Source organism: Anolis carolinensis, chromosome 2 (assembly GCF_035594765.1).
Source record: "Anolis carolinensis isolate JA03-04 chromosome 2, rAnoCar3.1.pri, whole genome shotgun sequence".
Lineage (NCBI taxonomy): Eukaryota > Metazoa > Chordata > Lepidosauria > Squamata > Dactyloidae > Anolis > Anolis carolinensis.
This window is the reverse complement of record NC_085842.1, coordinates 197,693,439-197,710,511: the sequence shown is the minus strand read 5'-3', so window position 1 is coordinate 197,710,511 and position 17,073 is coordinate 197,693,439. Positions and strand designations below refer to the sequence as shown.

Sequence of the window (17,073 nt, the reverse complement as noted above, 5' to 3'; positions counted from 1 at the left end):
CAATCCAAGCAGATAAGTACTTGAAAGGGATTCTTCCCTGAACCAAAACAAAGATTTCCCATCCTTCGGTAAATTCCTGGCTGGGGCTTGGAAAAGTTACTTTTTTGAACAAAGCCTCCCAGAAACCCCCAGGCGTATTCGGAGAGTTGTAGTCAACTCCCCCCAGTCAAAAGTACTGCATTCGCAAGCCACATCTATCCAAGAAACAAGCTAGCAAGGAAGGCACTCTCCTCTGAGTCTCTGACCTCCTCATCTATCCTTTTCTGAACTCTGCAGAAACTGGCTACGGTGGATGGGCTTGGGTAGATATAAGAAGAACGGTAAAAGTTCAGCTCCCCAGGTGCTGGGTTCTTGCCAAGGTCCTCTTTCTTCACTCTCCTGTTTCAGCCACGCTAATCTCATCAGCAGATCGGAACAAGGCAGATTAAAGTTTCTATTTAAACACAATGTCATGCCCCCCAAGTGAGGGGGGAGAGGGAGAGAGAAATAAACAGGGCCTACTGGACTCTGCTATTAATTTGAGGTGGAGGGACTGGTGAGGATGGATTTGGGGGTCACAAGGGATGGGTAGGCCTCTAGCAGGGCTGTCCCGAATTTTTGCTGCCTTAGGGAAAGGTCAAATTGACCCCTCATCTGCACTTCCATGTGGGTGAGCAATTGAATGCTGATGGGGGGAACCTTGCTGCAAGGCAGATCCCACAACTGGGAACCCAGACACAGCTGCCCCTTCTGTGTCTGCTGCCTGAGGCAGCTGCCTCACTAATGGTAAGGTAATAATAATAATAATAATAATAATAATAATAATAATAATAATTTAAAAAAACTTTATTTATACCCCGCCACCATCTCCCCAACGGGGACTCGGGGCGGCTTACATGGGGCCATGCCCAGGACAATACAATATAACAAAATATAAAAACAACATATCATAATACAATTAAACAATACAATAAATAATAATGTACAGTACAACACAAAGTCAAAAAAGCAATATAACAGGGCGGGCCGCATGAACACTCAGTTAAAACTTGGGGTGAGAAAGAGATAAGAATAAAAACCACGGGGAACAGGGACATAAGATAGAGAAACAGTCTAGAGGATAGATGTTGGGGGGAGTAACAAAAGAAGTGTATAACAGTTACTCTCCGAAAGCACACCGGAAGAGCCATGTTTTTAAATCTTTCCTAAAGGCTAGAAGAGTGGGGGCTTGCCTGATTTCAAGGTTGGCTCTCACCAGCAGATACCCCTTCAGTGCTACATTGCTTTTCAGATCCAGCCCAACACACATAACAACACATATCTCATTCCTTTTTTCTTTTCTTTTTTTGCACTATTTCAGGGCTACTGGGGGTCAACACAGATCAAAGTCAAAGTGGGCACATGGCTGGGGAATCCAGTGGTTAGCCAAGGGCAGATATCAAGAGATTTATTTATTTATCGTGTCAGAAGCGAACTGAGGGTACTGTGATGTATTTAAAAATGCAAACAATGTTAAAAACTTGGCATTATACTAAATGTCCTTTGACCAGTAGCTGGCCACTTGGAGTGGCTGTGAAAGTGCTCCATTGTGCATGTGGCAGAACTCCAGGCTGCATTGTAATAGGTGATCTGTGGTTTGCTCTTCTCCACACTCGCAAGTCGTGGACTCCACTTTATGGCCCCATTTCTTAAGGTTGGCTCTGCATCTCAATGTGCCAGAACACAGTCTGTTCAGTGCCTTTCAAGTTGCCCAGTCTTCTGTGTGCCCAGGAGGGAGTTTCTCATTCGATATCAGCCATGGCTTGAGGTGTTGGGTTTTAGCCTGCCACTTTTGGACTCTCGCTTGCTGAGGTGTTCCTGAGAGTATCTCTGTAGATCTTACAAACTATGATGGAAAAAAGTCAGGCCCTACCATGCAGCAAGCTTCATGGTCTCCCTCAAATGCCAAATTTTTTGAAGGGTGGCAAAGAAGGCGTCAAATGGATCTTTAATAGGTGGGAAAGTTCTCTACAAGTTCTGTTTTGATAAATAGGATTTGCATCTGAGTGTGAAAGTGCATCACCCCTACTCACCACAGTGAAAGGATTTAGAAGAACCCTCCTGAGAGATTTGGTCCCATGAGAGGTGGATACCATTTGGACTTGAAGCCAAATCAATTCAAGTCATCAACGATCCTTTTATGTGGTTCTGTTTCTTTCTCTGGACCTGATTCTTTGCTTGACTTTGGGGCATCTTCCATGTCCATAAACTACACGTGCTGGGTGGGAGTGGCTTCTCCTAAGTCCATCCCCTCTCTTTCACCCACTGTTTAGCCCTTCAATCCCATTAGGAGATTGCCGGCAGGTTTACTGCCTGACTTCCTGGCAACGCTTTCACCTTTCTGCAGCATCTTGACATGGAAGAACTCTCTTCTGGCAAAGAAGGCTCAAATGGGCAGAGGTCTTCAAGGGTCCTTGGGGATGCAAAACTGCTGGCCCTGGCTGAGCAGTGGGAGGCAGACTTCTGGCTTCCCAGAGGCTTGGAATCCGTCATGGGAGAGCATGACATGGTAGGGTTAACCTTATTTGCTCCAAAGGCTTCCTTTCTTTCCTCTTTCCAACTCTACTGGCTGCCTGGGAATGCTAAATGTTCCATTAAGTTCTTGGCTGTAGTGCTTTGAGTTTTTCTTCCTTTCCCTGCTCTTAGGAATGTGTCTAGTGAACCCAGAACTTGTGGGATTGAATCACCAGGATATTTTGATTTGCACAGATTGTCTTCTGGTCTTCCCTTGGCTTACCTGTCCCTTCTGAACCTATCATAGAATCATAGAATAGTAGAGTTGGAAGAGACCTCATGGGCCATCCAGTCCAACCCCCTGCCAAGAAGCAGGGGGTTGGACTGGATGGCCCATGAGGTCTCTTCCAACTCTACTATTCTATGATTCTATTGGCAATTCATACTGGAGGAGATAGATTTTCCCCAAAAAACATATTGTTGTGAGTTGTCCTGATTGTAATGTAGATTGTTTGGGAGTGCTGATGGTGGGGGTGGTCTTGAGTGGGCACTTGAGACGCATTAGCTTGACAAAAGGTCTGCTCATGCTGGGAATGAGAACTGCTATAACTGGTTTGTTGATATAGATCAACACAGATGCATTGTTGGATTCTGAATTAGATTGGGGCTTCAGGGACTCATATGGCGAATACTACATGTTGTTGCTCTGTGCCTTGAAGTCATTTCTGATTTATGGAAACACTAAGGCAACCATATCACAGGATTTTCTGGAGCTGGGAGTACTGTATGTGGCTTGCTCAGGGTCACTCAGTGGGTTTTCATGGCCAAGCAAGAATTTGAACCCTGTTCTGCAGAATCATAGTCCAACACTCAAACCATTATGCCATATTGGCTTTGAATATTACACTACAGGCAGTCCCTGAGTTACAAACATCCTACTTACAAATGACTCAGGGGTGAGACAACAGGAAGTGAGAGAAATCTGCCCCTTGTAAGGAAAATTCACACCTGAAAGAATTACCATGAGAAAAGGGTGCCTCCACTGAAGCTTTCTCACCAATCCTTGTTTCCACAACAAACCAACTTGTTAAAAATCCAATTATCACAGGAACAAAAATAGTGAGGTGAAATGTTCTGAACAGGGACACAGGAATCAAAACAAATACCACAGGGTGGTGCTATCCAAAACTTACACACACACACACACACACACACATTGACTGGAGTTACACTTAAATAATGTACGTGTTCCAACTTACAAATTCACCTTAAGACCAAACCTACAGAACCTATCTTGTTTATAACTTGAGGATTGTCTATATTGCTTTCTAAACCACTGTGATTAGGCTTTGTTTCCCTCCTATGGGGAAGGTTCAATCCAGGCATCCCATAACTCAACCACTGTCCAGGAATGGCTGTGATGGCTTTATATCCATCTTCAAGCCAAAGACCCTAGTATAGGATTGTCTTGGTGAGATTTATTCCTAGGAGTTTGCCATTGCCTTCCTCTTGGGCTGAAAGAATGTGTTTTTCCCAGGGGCACCCAGTGAGTTTCCATGGCTAGCACAAGCTACTATACATCAGTCTAGTGTAGTCGGCTGGAATTATGGCAGGAATGTATGTTTATGGATTCTCTCAATCAGCACAGAAGGAGGTTTGTGGTTGTGCATGGTTCTTTGCCATACAAAGAGTGCTTCTGAAATAACCACATTGTAAGTGAATTGTAAGTAAGTAAGTAAGTAAAACTTTATTTATATACCACCCTCTCTCCCCGAAGGGACTCAAGGCGGTTTACAAGCCTAAAAGCAGCAATATACATTACATAAGCAACACAATACACACATTATTAAACAAAATTAAAGACCTATACAATTCGTAAAACAGTGAAGACCATAAGAAACAATCACAACAACCAGAAGGAACAGAATACATAATCAGATGGGTTGACATGGTCTGTTATTAGGGATAGATTATCCTTGTACAACATGTTTCAGGGCCAGGGGTAGGTGGTACACCAGAGAAAATTATTCAAAGACCCGCAAAGCCACCAGGTTTTCAACTCCTTGTGAAAGGAGGACAGAGTAGGGGCTTGCCTAATCCCCTTTGGTAGGATATTCCAGAGCCAGGGGGCCACTACAAAGAAGGCCCCCTCCCTCGTCCCCACGAAGGTGGGAGTGAGAGGAGGCCTTCCCTGGACGATCTCAGGGCCCGCATAGGTTCATAGGGGGAGTTGCAATCATGGAGATAGGCAGGGCCCAAGTCATATAGAGCTTTATAGATCAACATCTGCACCTTGAATTGGCCCGGCAGTTTATAGGCAGCCAGTGGAGCTGCTTTAATAGGGACGTTGTATGTTCCCTATAACCAGCTCCGGTTAGAAACCTGGCTGCCAACCTTTGAACAAGTTGGAGTTTCTGGAACGTCTTCATGGGCAGCCCCACGTAGAGAGCATTGCAATAGTCCAATCTGGATGTAACCAAGGCATGGACCACCATGGCCAAGTCAGACTTCTCGAGGTATGGTCTCAGCTGGCGCTCAAGTTTTAATTGTCCAAAGACCCACCTGGCCACCGCCGACACCTGAGCCTCAAGCGTCAAAAGCATTGTGTGTTGTGATCAGAGCCCCTGTACTAGGGACCCCACCGTGATTGTGCCTAGTGCTGAAAGGAGATAGTGCTGTGTGATCTTTATATTTTCCTCATCTGTCTTTGATGCGCACTGGGCTAATTGTCATTTTTATGTGCAACCTTCCTACAATTAACTTCAAACAAATTCACCACTTTTAAAATTGTATACCACCCTTCCTGCAAGGTGTAGTATTGCTCCTCTCTGTCCACCTTGCTTTATCTCCACAACAGCTCTTGAGATGGATTAATCTGAAAAAGACTCTCCCAAAATACTCTTTGAGTTTCATGATAAAGAAAAGATTTAAGCCTGGATCTCCCCGGTGCTTATCCCATTATAAAATTATTTATGGCATGGAGAAAGTGGGCAGGTAAAAGCTTTTCTCCCCAGCGTATCAGCCTGGTCATCCGGGGAAGCGAAATGGTGGGACATTCAGAGTGATTACAAGGGAGGCCTTGTTTACACAGTGCATAATTATACTACAGGAAAGAAGACTGGATACATAGATAATGGTGCTGAGAGTTCTACTAGTCAAGATAGCTCTATGTCACCTGCTGAATTAGGAACAGTGTGCCTTTACTTAATCAGTGTAGGAAAAAAATCTGATTGGCACCAAAATTAACTTTTGTGTGTGTGTGTGTGAGTATGTGTGTGTGGAGCGACTTAAGATACTGCAAGTCACTTGTGGTGTGGGAGAATTGGCCATCTGCAAGGATGTTGCCCAGGGAACGCCCAGGATATTTTGATGTTTTATCATCCTGTGGGAGGCTTCTCTCATGTCCCCGCATGGGAAGCTCTGCTCTCCCCAGATTCGAACCACCAACCTGTCGGTCAGCAGTCCTGCCGGCACAAGGATTTAACCCATTCTGCCACTGGGGGCTCCTGATCACCAGAATTTCCTGATCCACATCGACTCTGCTGTGACCCTGTTGACACTATACATATATTGTGGCAAGATTGTGAGAGTTGTTTGGCAGTGGAACTCTCTGCCCTGGAGTATGATGGAGGCTCCATCTTTGGAGACTTTTAAACAGAGGCTGGATGGCCATCTGTCGAGAGTGCTTTGAATGTGACTTTCCTGCTTCTTGGCAGGGGGTTGGATTGGATGTCCCGTGAGGTCTCTTCCAACTCTATGATTCTGTGATTGCTATACTTTTCCCCATGCCAAGCTCACCTCATTGTTAGGGAGCATTCCACATTTCCAGCATTTGTATTGTTTTCAAACACACAGCAATGGATTCTCCTTTTCCCTCCCACTCCGCTCCACTGATGCATGCAAATAAGCATATTTTCTGTCAAGAAGATATACGTTGATATACTGATATGCAAAAATACAAACAAACACACCTTTAAAAAAAACCCATAAAATTCAACCTGGAAAAGAACCCTTCTTGGCGAGAATGCTCATCTCAAACCAACAGCTAACTGCTCTCCTCCATGATATTGCGAAGCAATGCTTCCTGGAGGACTGGCCACATGCCTAAAACTCCATTGTCTATAAAACCCAAGGATAAAAGGCAAGGGTTTTTGAAACAGAGTACTTCTGAAAGAAACACATTGTAAGTGAATTGCCAAAAGCATTGTGTGTCATGATCAGAGCTCCTATGAGGGGAATGTGATTTTTTTGTACTCCATGTAGAAAAGCCTGCAGTTACACCAATATTTGTCTGTGAAGATTTTCATACAGCTGTTGGTGAACTGTGAAAATCTTTTTGGCCTAGATAAGCCATTAACCTGATTTAACATTTTAATACTTCAATCATTTTTTCTTGTTGTCTGAAGTAGTTTATTAGGTCTTTCATCCTAGCTGTAGTATCACTTTTGTTTTGTGTGTTACCACTTTTTAGGGTCTTTTTTTAAAAAAAAACCCTTTCAGAAGCAAAGCTTTGTGCATTTTGTCTCAGCATGGATATGGTGGCAGTTGTTTTGCAACATTTGCAGTCCAGTGTGTTATAGTCATACAAGGAATCTTAATGGTGGCTTCTTTTCCTTTTGTTCACTTACTTTGTTTATCATTCTTTTAAAAGCAGCTGAAATACAAAATCAACAACCAGAGCTTGAAATGTTTTTTTTTTAAGACTCAGCCTCCAAAATCTCATATAGTTAGGGTGTGAAATAACATTTGCCAGGTTCTGTCCATGACTATATTAAACGAGGGATCTGAAGACTATGAAAGGTTTAAACCAAATATAAAGACAGTCCCCATGTTATGAACAAGATAGGTTGTGTAGATTTGTGCTTAAGTTGAATTTGTATGTAAGTCAGAACAGGTACATTTTTAAGTGTAACTCCAGCCATTATACACACACACACTCTTATGCTTTGGATGGCATAGGGAACTGTTAATACTCCTGTGGTGTTTGTTTCGCTGTCTGTGCTCCTTTTCAGAAAATTTCACCTCGCTTTCTATCCCTGTGGTAATTGGATTTTGAAAAAAAAATGTCTTGTTGTGGAAACAAGGATTGGTGATAAAGCTTTAGTGGAAACATCTTTTCCCCATGATATCTCTTTCAGGAGTAAATTTCCCTTCTGAGGAGTAGATTTCTCTCATTTCATGTTGTCTCACCCCATTTGTAACTATGACTAGTTTGTAAGTTGGATGTTTGCAACCAGGGGACTGCCTGTACTGAAGTGTGTGCATCTAGCATTTCTCCATTCTTGATAGATGGTGGGCAAAATATGCATCTAGAACAAAGGTGGGCAACTCTGAAAGACCAAGAAGGTGCACTGGTTTCCCAAGAGAATGTGACCAAACACACCTTCACAAAAAGAAATTGCAAGGGTTTGTTTGGGTTTTTTTACTCCCAAATGCCCTAAACATTAGGAAGCATGGAGGAGCAAGTATTTGCATCATCTTTTGGGACTTTGAGGAACCATGACTTTATTTTAAAAAACCCAGGGAGTGAACAAAAATTTCCCACTTCAAAGAAGGCTTCCAAAACTTTGTAGAAAAGCCCTCCATGCCCCCTAGAGGTAATTTTGGAGAAAAACATATTTAAAGTAGAAGTTTTTACTTTTCTTTTTACTCCTGGAGTGAGCAGGTGGCTTCCAAACATGGTGGAAAAGCTCTCCATATAGTCCTCCAACTGTGATGGAAAAGCCCTCTTAATGAGGTGAAAATGCCTTTCACATAGCATAGGAGGCCATTAGACCGCCCCTGTTGACTATAGAGCCTATAAAATAGCTTTGGGGACTGTCAGGAAGCACTTTGTCCATCCTTGACCTGAAGGAAGATAGAAGTCAAGGTTGGAATTATGGTGACCCTATAAATGACAGGCATTGAATAGCTACAGTCACACCAATAGTCCTCATTGGGTAGTGCAGGGAATGCTGTGGGTGTAGCATATCTGGATTTCAGTAAGGCCTTTGACAAGGTCCCCCATGACCTTCTGGCAAACAAACTAGTCAAATGTGGACTAGGCAAAATTACGGTTAGGTAGATCTGTAATTGGCTAAGTGAATGAACCCGAAGGGTGCTCACCAATGCGTCTTCTTCATCCTGGAAAGAAGTGACGAGTGGAGTGCTGCAGGGTTCTGTCCTGGGCCCAGTTCTGTTCAACACCTTTATGAATAACTTAGAGGAAGAGATAGAGGGCATGATCATCAAGTTTGCAGATGACACCAAATAGCCAGAAGACAGGCGACAGTAGCAGAATTCAAAACTTATCTTAACAGATTAGAGCAATAGGCTGAAAGATGAAGTTTATAAGGGACAAATACAAGATACACCACTTAGGCAGAAAAAATGAAATGCAAAGATACAGAATGGGGGGCACCTGGCTTGATAGCTGTACGTGTGAAAAAGATCTTGGGAGTCCTCGTGGCAACAAGTTAAACATGAGCCAACAATGTGATGCGGCAGCTAAAAAAGCCAATGAGATAAATAGTATAGTGTCTACATCCAGGGAAGTCATGCTACCCCTCTATTCTGCCTTAGTCAGATCACACTGTGTCCAATTCTGGGCACCGCAATTGAAGGGAGATGTTGACAAGCTGGAATGTGTCCAGAGAAGGGTGACTAAAATGATCAAGGGTCTAGAGAACAAGCCCTACAAGGAGTGGTTGAAAGAGCTGGGCATTTTTAGCTTGCAGAAGAGAAGGCTGAGAGGAGACATGATAGCCATGTATAAATATGTGAGGGGAGGTCATAGGGAGGAGGAAGCAAGCTTGTTTTCTGCTGCCCTGGAAACTAGGACGCGGAACAATGGCTTCAAACAACAGGAAAGGAGATTCTACCTGATCATAAGGTATAACTTCCTCACTGTGAGAGCTGTTCGGCAGTGGAACTCTCTGCTCTGGAGTGTGGTGGAGGCTCCTTCTTTGGAGACTTTTAAGCAGAAGCTGAATGGCCATCTGTCAAGGGTGCTTTGAATGCGATTTTCTGCTTCTGGGCAGGGGGTTGGATTGGATGGCCTATGAGGTCTCTTCCAACTCTCTGATTCTATGATTCCTGCTCAAGTCTTGCAAAATCAGGATTGTGGCTTCCTTAATTGAATCCATCCACCTGTAATGCGGTCTTCTTTATTTCGTATTGTTGTCATTTTTGCCACACATTCTCATATTATCCAATGAGTCACATATTGTGACACATCAAAAGTATGATAGTCCCAGTATAAACATTGAATTTCTAGTCAGAGATTCAATTTGACAAGTTTCAATATTTGATATAAATATTTCCAGTGCAGAATATAAATACTGTAGTTTGAATCCAATGTTTGGTGAGGCATTGGAATATTTATATATGAGGTATTTGCTCCAATTTGTATCTAGAGATGCTTTTCTAACATGTATTTCTCCATTATATGGAACCAAAACATCTTTTGGATTGCTTATTCCGATTGTGGTCCTTGGCAGGTCCTTGACATTGGTGAGTGCCTCACTGTCCCAGATGAGTTTTCCGAGAAAGAGAAGAAAACTGGGATGTGGTGGAAACAACTTATTGCTGGCGCTATGGCCGGTGCTGTCTCTAGGACGGGAACGGCACCATTGGACCGGCTGAAAGTGTTCATGCAGGTAAACATTTTGGTGTGGAGATGGGGGGTGAATTTTTCAGAAGAATAATATTTTGTTCTGCAGCAAAATCAGGGTCTGGGTGGGAACAATGACTCCAGGCATTTTCCATGACAAAATACCCTTTTTGAGGTGTTGGAAATAGTTTTTTGCATGGTGCACTACATGCAAAAGTTACAGTGATTTACATTTTGGCTTTATACAAAGCTACCTCCATGGGCTGTCAAAGTTCATATGTTCAAATGCATAGTAGGCTATGATTTTGAAGGCTGGAATCCTCTGTAATACTTATGTACTATGTAACCATAAAGTTGGTGTTATGTCGTGATTTCTGCCCAACTGCTTCAATCCCTATGTATCCCTTTTACCAAGAAGCAGCCACTGTCATCAATACAGGCCCATTCTTATGTTGCTAGAGAAACATAGGATTGCCATTTCCACTCCCTCCTGTAAGTCATATCTGGCACGATGCACAGAAATAGGATCCCTGTTAAAATTCATCTCAGGCCCCTTCCACACAGCTGAATAAAATCCCACATTTTCTGCTTTGAACTGGAATATATGGCAGTGTGGACTTAGTGAAAAGCAGATATTGTGGGATTTTCTGCTGTGATATTCTGGGTGATATGGCTGTGTGGAAGGGCCCTCACACCAGACACAATCATGGAAAAGAGGGTGGGAATGGCAGCCAAGCAAAGGGAACCGATCCGAGTCAATCACAGCAGCTGCTTCCTAGTAAGTACAGACCGGGGAACTTTCACCGTCTCTATGTAGCTCCTAAATATAGTTTTCACATTTGTAAGTGTGATACAATATTCCAGTCATCATTGGTTTGTAAAACATTTGGAATACCATGCCTGCAGCATTTTAAGTAAGCAAATAGAAATATATTTTCAGGGAAAGACTAGACATTGTGAGAAGTAGAAGGGCTAGAGAGGCCTGCAAGCTCTGCCTTTTCAGAAAAACCAACCTACTGTCATACATTCAAAATAATTAACTTGTTCCTGTCCCAGGCTGTCCTCTGGGTCCAGTCTTTCCCTCTCTCTTCCTCTCTGGCAACCTTCTCCACTTCACTTGGCTCCCATGTTAACTTCCCCAGCTTGTCTCTTTTAACAATTTTTCAAACTTGTTGTAGCAACTGGGGGGAACTAACTGAATGATGCTACTGCTGTCAAGTCATTTCCCAGCCATGAATTGTTGAACATCTAGGAAAAAGATTGGTTGCTCACCTATCTAGACCTGATAAGTACAAATGGTATAGAACTATAATAAGAGCAATCTCTGGTGAGGTCAGTCTTCATTCCTAATGGCTATTAAGGGCCATGATTTTCCCTCAGTCATCTTTCCTTCTCAAGATCTCTGTTACAACAAGGACAAGAAACTTTTCTGACTTTTTTGTATTTTTTTAAGTTAGACTCTTCCAAGTGAAAAGGTTCTCTTATACATGGAAGCCTTCTCACTCACTTCAGTCCATTTCTCATCTGAATGGGTCAGGACTGCGGTGGAGTGGCCAGTCTTGAACCTTGAGTCTATTGGAAAAGAGAGTTTTGAGGGATATAAAGGAAGCCCTGTGCAGCCATCTTTTATGTTGCATCCACAATCACAGGGAAGGGCATAGATTTTCCCCAGAGTGTTGACATCATGAGCAGCAGGGAAATTTTGCCCAAGGACTTTTCAATTACTTTTTTGTTACTCCTTTTAAAAATATCTTTATGACCTAAGAGGATGGCATATAATATGAAAAATTAAAGTTTCGGGGCATCCAAAAACACCTCAGGATGCCCTTACACAGTAAATAGAAAATATTACTCATTACACCCCCCAAAAGTAAGATTTTCAGTCTGATGCATTCTACTACTCTTGAGATTTAACTTGCTTTCTAGCTCTGCATATGAAATGTTTCTGCCTGGGGCAAAACAACAAGTGGCATTCTCTACAGATATGGACCTTCAAGGTTATTTCCCTGGTCCCCACCCTAAACTTTAGACCTAGGGTCACCCTAAGTCTGAAACTGACTTGAAGGCATGCAATAACAACAATCCTCATTAACTTGACTCTCTTATCAACCAAAAGTGGGTCACACTTCCCACTGAAATTAAATTATGTTAGTTAAAATTGTTCATTTTAAATATTGTATTGTTCTTCCACGGGTTTTGTTTTGCAATACAAATGAGATATGTGCAATTTGCATAGGCATTTGTTCTTTTTTTTTTTCAAACTATAGTCTGCCTCACCAACAGTCTGAGGAACCATGAATCAGCCCTCATCTTAAAAGGTTTAAGGACCCCTGATCTACCCCTAGGCAAGTTGCATAGTTGCCACAGCTAGCAAAATTATTTCAGCCCATAAGACAGAAAATCTTTCAAGCATCTCTTCCTGGTACAGTAGTTAGGAAGCAGCAACTAAGAAATCAACACTTTACTGTTGCACAGTCTGTTGTCTTGTGCATTCCTTCATTCTCCTCTTTTTCTCTGGCAGTAGCAGTATGACTTCCACAGATCATGTTGGTGAATGAGTCACTGGTTTAGTTCCTTCTCCTTATTTGCTCACTTACAAAAGAAACCACAAGAAGATTTTCACCCTTTTGCTCTCTGCTCCTATTGAGAAACAGAGAATCAAGGAAAGGGGAGGAAGTTGTTGGTTTTTTGGCCCTGCTACTGCTTAGGAGAGAAGACATACATGCCCAGGCCTCTCCTTCATCCCTCACAAAGAGTATGAAGCAACCTTCCAAGAAAGTTACTCATTATAATATGATCTGATCCCTGAGCTACTACTGAACTAAGCAATACTGAATTTCTGTGTATTTGCACCCAAGAATAGAAATGGATGCTGTACTGAAGCCCTTCATTCCACACTTTTCAACCCTGCTTCCCTTTGGCTCCACAACATCTTTGGATTGGATAGTCGCTCAACTACATGTGGACCTTTGGACTGTGGACAATTGCATACCTTGATATTTCCCACTGACCCTACCAAAGCACTCCTGACCCTCCCAAAAAGACTTTCAGTGGAAAATATGGTTTTGGATAAAGAATAAATCCACCTCTGCTGCTAAACAGGATTTGAAATATTGTTTGCAGATATTCCTTGGTGTGAAACAGAAATAACTTCTTCTCCCTCCCTCACCCCACCCCCAAAAGAGCCCCAAAGGAGACCGGAAGTATATGTAATATTACTTCCAGTCACCCAAAATGGTGACCACAGTGGCATAGTGTGAATCTCAAGCTCCAGAAGAATGGGTGGTCTGTGGATCACCGCTCTCCAGAGCATGTTCATTCCTGGGCTATACAGTGATGTCTGAGAGAGCCCTTGGGGTAAAAGATGCTGGATGGGACTGCCGCAATGCTTCTTTGGTCCCATTTGGACACATATGCAATCAAATACAGTGATTTGTGTTCACCTTGCTTATAGGAGAGGATTGGAAGTTCCTTATCCTGTCCAGGTACTGAAACTATGGTTCCTCCTGGTTGTAGGTGCACGCTTCGAAGAGCAACAACATGAATGTGTTGGGGGGGTTGCAAGGCATGATACGTGAAGGAGGCATCCGCTCACTATGGCGAGGCAATGGCATCAACGTGCTCAAAATCGCACCTGAGTCTGCCATCAAGTTCATGGCCTACGAACAGGTATGGACCCATGGAAATACCAACTCTAACTTGGAGTGGCCATGCTTATGTTTGTAAGCACCAGGCTTACATACATGACTACTTCAAGTATTATCTCACTTAGGGACTCTACAGTGATCCTGTATTTCTACACACAGGTGCACTGGGTGAACCCTATGCATGTCTTTACTCCAAAACTGAATCTATAAATCTCAATTCCTTCTCTCCCCAGAGTTCTGGTGGATATTTAATCTGAAAGATGGCTGTAAAGTACTCTGTGAGAAATAAATACTTTTGCAGAAGTTAGGGTCTTAAGACACTTCAGTGTGTGAGTTCTTTTATGCAAGCTGCATAAATGATCAAGAATTGCACAAGATTGCAATTGTGCCCCATAATGGTGGGTCAGGTCTGGATTTTTTGTGACTGGGAGTAGTATTGTTGATATATCAGTGTCTGACCTTTCTTCGCCAATTCTCAGGGAACGGAGGAGGAATCTGAGAACAGGGATACTGCCTTGAAGTGTCTTGTCTTAATGTATCATGCGTAATTACATTTCCGGGGCCTGTCTCTTCTGAGATCACAAGGAATCATCCCTTGATCTCAGGGTTTGGCCATGAATTGTCAGGCCTAGGATGCTTTCAGCCTGGCAACCCTAATTGAGAACCCTCCTTGAGCACAATGCTCCAACCAGATGTATGAATCAAACACTCATCCCTACAGCCCTCAGTGACCTCAACACTCACAGTTTGTAAAATGTCTGATAACCCTCTAGAACAGAATTGGAGTATTGGTAGTATATAGAAAATTGCAAAGAGAGCAATAGACAATGATTGTCAGCTACCTCATTCCACCAGCAAGAATCCCTTGCTCAATCAGAAGCCCCGCTGAGATGAATTCAGTCTTGATTATATGTAGGAGACACATGCAGGATTTCATCCAGGGGGCCTTTTGGAAATTTTCAGAAATATCAGTATGTTATTCATATGTAAATTACTCAATATGTTTTAATTTGTCAGTAACTTTCTCAGGACACTAAAATTAACAACATTTATAAAATCACTCAGAAGTTGCTTATATGTCCAGTGAGCCCTTGTTATCTACTGGTAAACTCCAGTGTCCAAGTGACCTTGGCCAAGTCATATTTTCATCCTCAGAAAACCCCAAGCTATATACAGCTTAGGGTTGCCATAGGCCAGAAGCTACTTGAAGGCACACAACAACACAGCAACAACTACCTGTAATATTTCTGTCCTGTAAGCTAACCTGTCAATGTTATTACAATATGTAACAGTGCTAAGCCATGAGATGTGGTGGGGAACATCTGTGATCTTTCAGGTGTTGTTGAATTCCAGTTCCCATCACCCTAGTCAATCTGGTCAATGCATGATAGAAGTAATAGTTTATCAGTGTCTGGGGGAGAGGAAAAGTTCCTCTCCAGCCCAAGCTTTCCACATTAATAAGAAATTCTCTTAATATGCTGATATCACACTGCAATAAAGGATCACTACTCCGATGCAAAATACAATTCAGTTTTTCTTGTTCACACTCACTGCCTTTAGTCACTCTGAACAGGTTTAGGAAGGGCTCCCTATATGTTTTCTGCAAGATCTCAAGCCATTGTTTCTTATTGCAGATCAAACGGGCAATTCGTGGACAGCAAGAGACCCTGAGGGTGCAGGAGAGATTTATTGCTGGTTCACTAGCTGGTGCCACAGCACAGACTATAATCTACCCTATGGAGGTAAGACCAGTGGCCTTCTTTGCTACCACAGATCTTGAGGACCAAATTCTTCATCTTGCCCTGGTGTGGCCATTAGGTGGAATAAAGAAATAATTTCAGCTGGAAGCTACTTTTGAGTAGCAGCAAACTATTGGAGTTGAGCCTCTTTGGCGCCTCCTTGGAAAAATAACAAAAGATACACAGAACTCTTGTTCTGGCTGATAAAATTGATCAATTGGTTTCTCGTCTGAGGGCCCTTCCATTACTAAACAATTATAGTGCTACACAATTATATTTTAACTGCCATGGCAACACCCAATGGGATCCTGGGATTAGTAATTGCTGGAGGGGCATTGAGAATCTGTTGTTGGAGGTTTACTTCATCTGGTGCCTCAGTCCAAACCACAAACTCCTGCACTCTATAAGAAGTCATGCAATCAAAGGGGAATCAAAATGCTATACAATTGGTTCTCAGTATCAATTGATTCTGTATCTATAGATTCAACTGTCTACCCCATCCACTTCCAAAAAATCCAGGAAGCAAGCCTTGATTTTGCCATTCCAGATAAGGGACTCCATTTTACTAAACTGTTGTATACTATGGAACTTGAGCATTCATGGGTTTTAATATCCACAAGGGGAAAAGGATCCAAACCATGGACCCTCTGTATCTGTGTACAGTGGTCCCGTTGTATCCACAGGCTCAGGATCTGCGGATTCAACCCACCATAGATACACAGCAGAGGCGGCAGCCATCCACTTCTGCTTTGCAATTGAACGAACAAAGATCACCTCGAAGGGAGAAGCATGTGGTTATCATCCTCCCTAGAGGCAAGGAAGCCCTAAGAATGTCTGGTGATTCACTTGATAGCAAGGGCTTGATACTGTCTCTACTGTGAGCTACTCCATTTATTAATAGCATCTGCATTTCTTGCTGTCTGCATGGGGTCTTGGAACTAAATCCCCATGGATACTGAGGGCCCACTGTATTACAAAAGAATTGAATTCCTTCTCATTTGAATTACCATTACTACTCGATGCAGGTGGTTGCAGGAATAAAGGTGCAGAGAGGTGGGCAAATATGACCACAGGTGATATCCAGATAAAATTATAAAGGAGGTGATGTCACTGGAAAGACAAGTCATACAATGGAGGCAGCAATAGAGATTGACATAATACGTTTGGTGTCTGCAAACTATGATGGGTACCACTGCAGCAATGAGGTTGTATAGATTTTATTTATTTATTTATTTATTTACAGTATTTATATTCCGCCCTCTCACCCCGAAGGGGACTCAGGGCGGATCACATTACACATATAAGGCAAGCATTCAATGCCTTGACATAGAACAAAGACAAATGCAGGCTCTGAGCTGGCCTCGAACTCATGACCTCTTGGTCAGAGTGATTGGTTTCAGCTGGCTGCCCTCCAGCTTGCGCCACAGCCCGGGCCTAGCTTAAAAGTAATGGCTTCTCTCAAGCCATCTTGGAAATAATCATTTTGTGAATGTGCTGATAAAATGTTTAATTTTCCAGCATCTAGTCTTGCAAAAATACCATTACAAGATGTCTTGGAGAATATTTTTTTAAGTCAACTTGAAACAGAACTTGACCGTAGGCAAGAACCAGTGCCAAAATGGGT

The 17,073-nt window shown here is 42.7% G+C and overlaps 1 protein-coding gene across 4 annotated transcripts in view; it reads left to right on the top strand.

Moving 5' to 3' along the window:
- Positions 1-17,073, top strand: part of LOC100557872 (mitochondrial adenyl nucleotide antiporter SLC25A23) — an 82,211-nt gene that overhangs the window by 50,352 nt on the left and 14,786 nt on the right. For all 4 annotated transcript variants that reach the window (XR_010003210.1, XM_062971502.1, XM_062971501.1 and 1 more), the window contains exons 5-7: positions 9,951-10,109; positions 13,580-13,732; positions 15,345-15,452. Coding sequence is in view for 3 of the 4 variants with exons in the window: in XM_062971502.1 (XP_062827572.1) it covers positions 9,951-10,109; positions 13,580-13,732; positions 15,345-15,452 (420 nt within the window). In the remaining variant the exon portion in view is untranslated. The remainder of the gene's footprint in view (positions 1-9,950; positions 10,110-13,579; positions 13,733-15,344; positions 15,453-17,073) is intronic.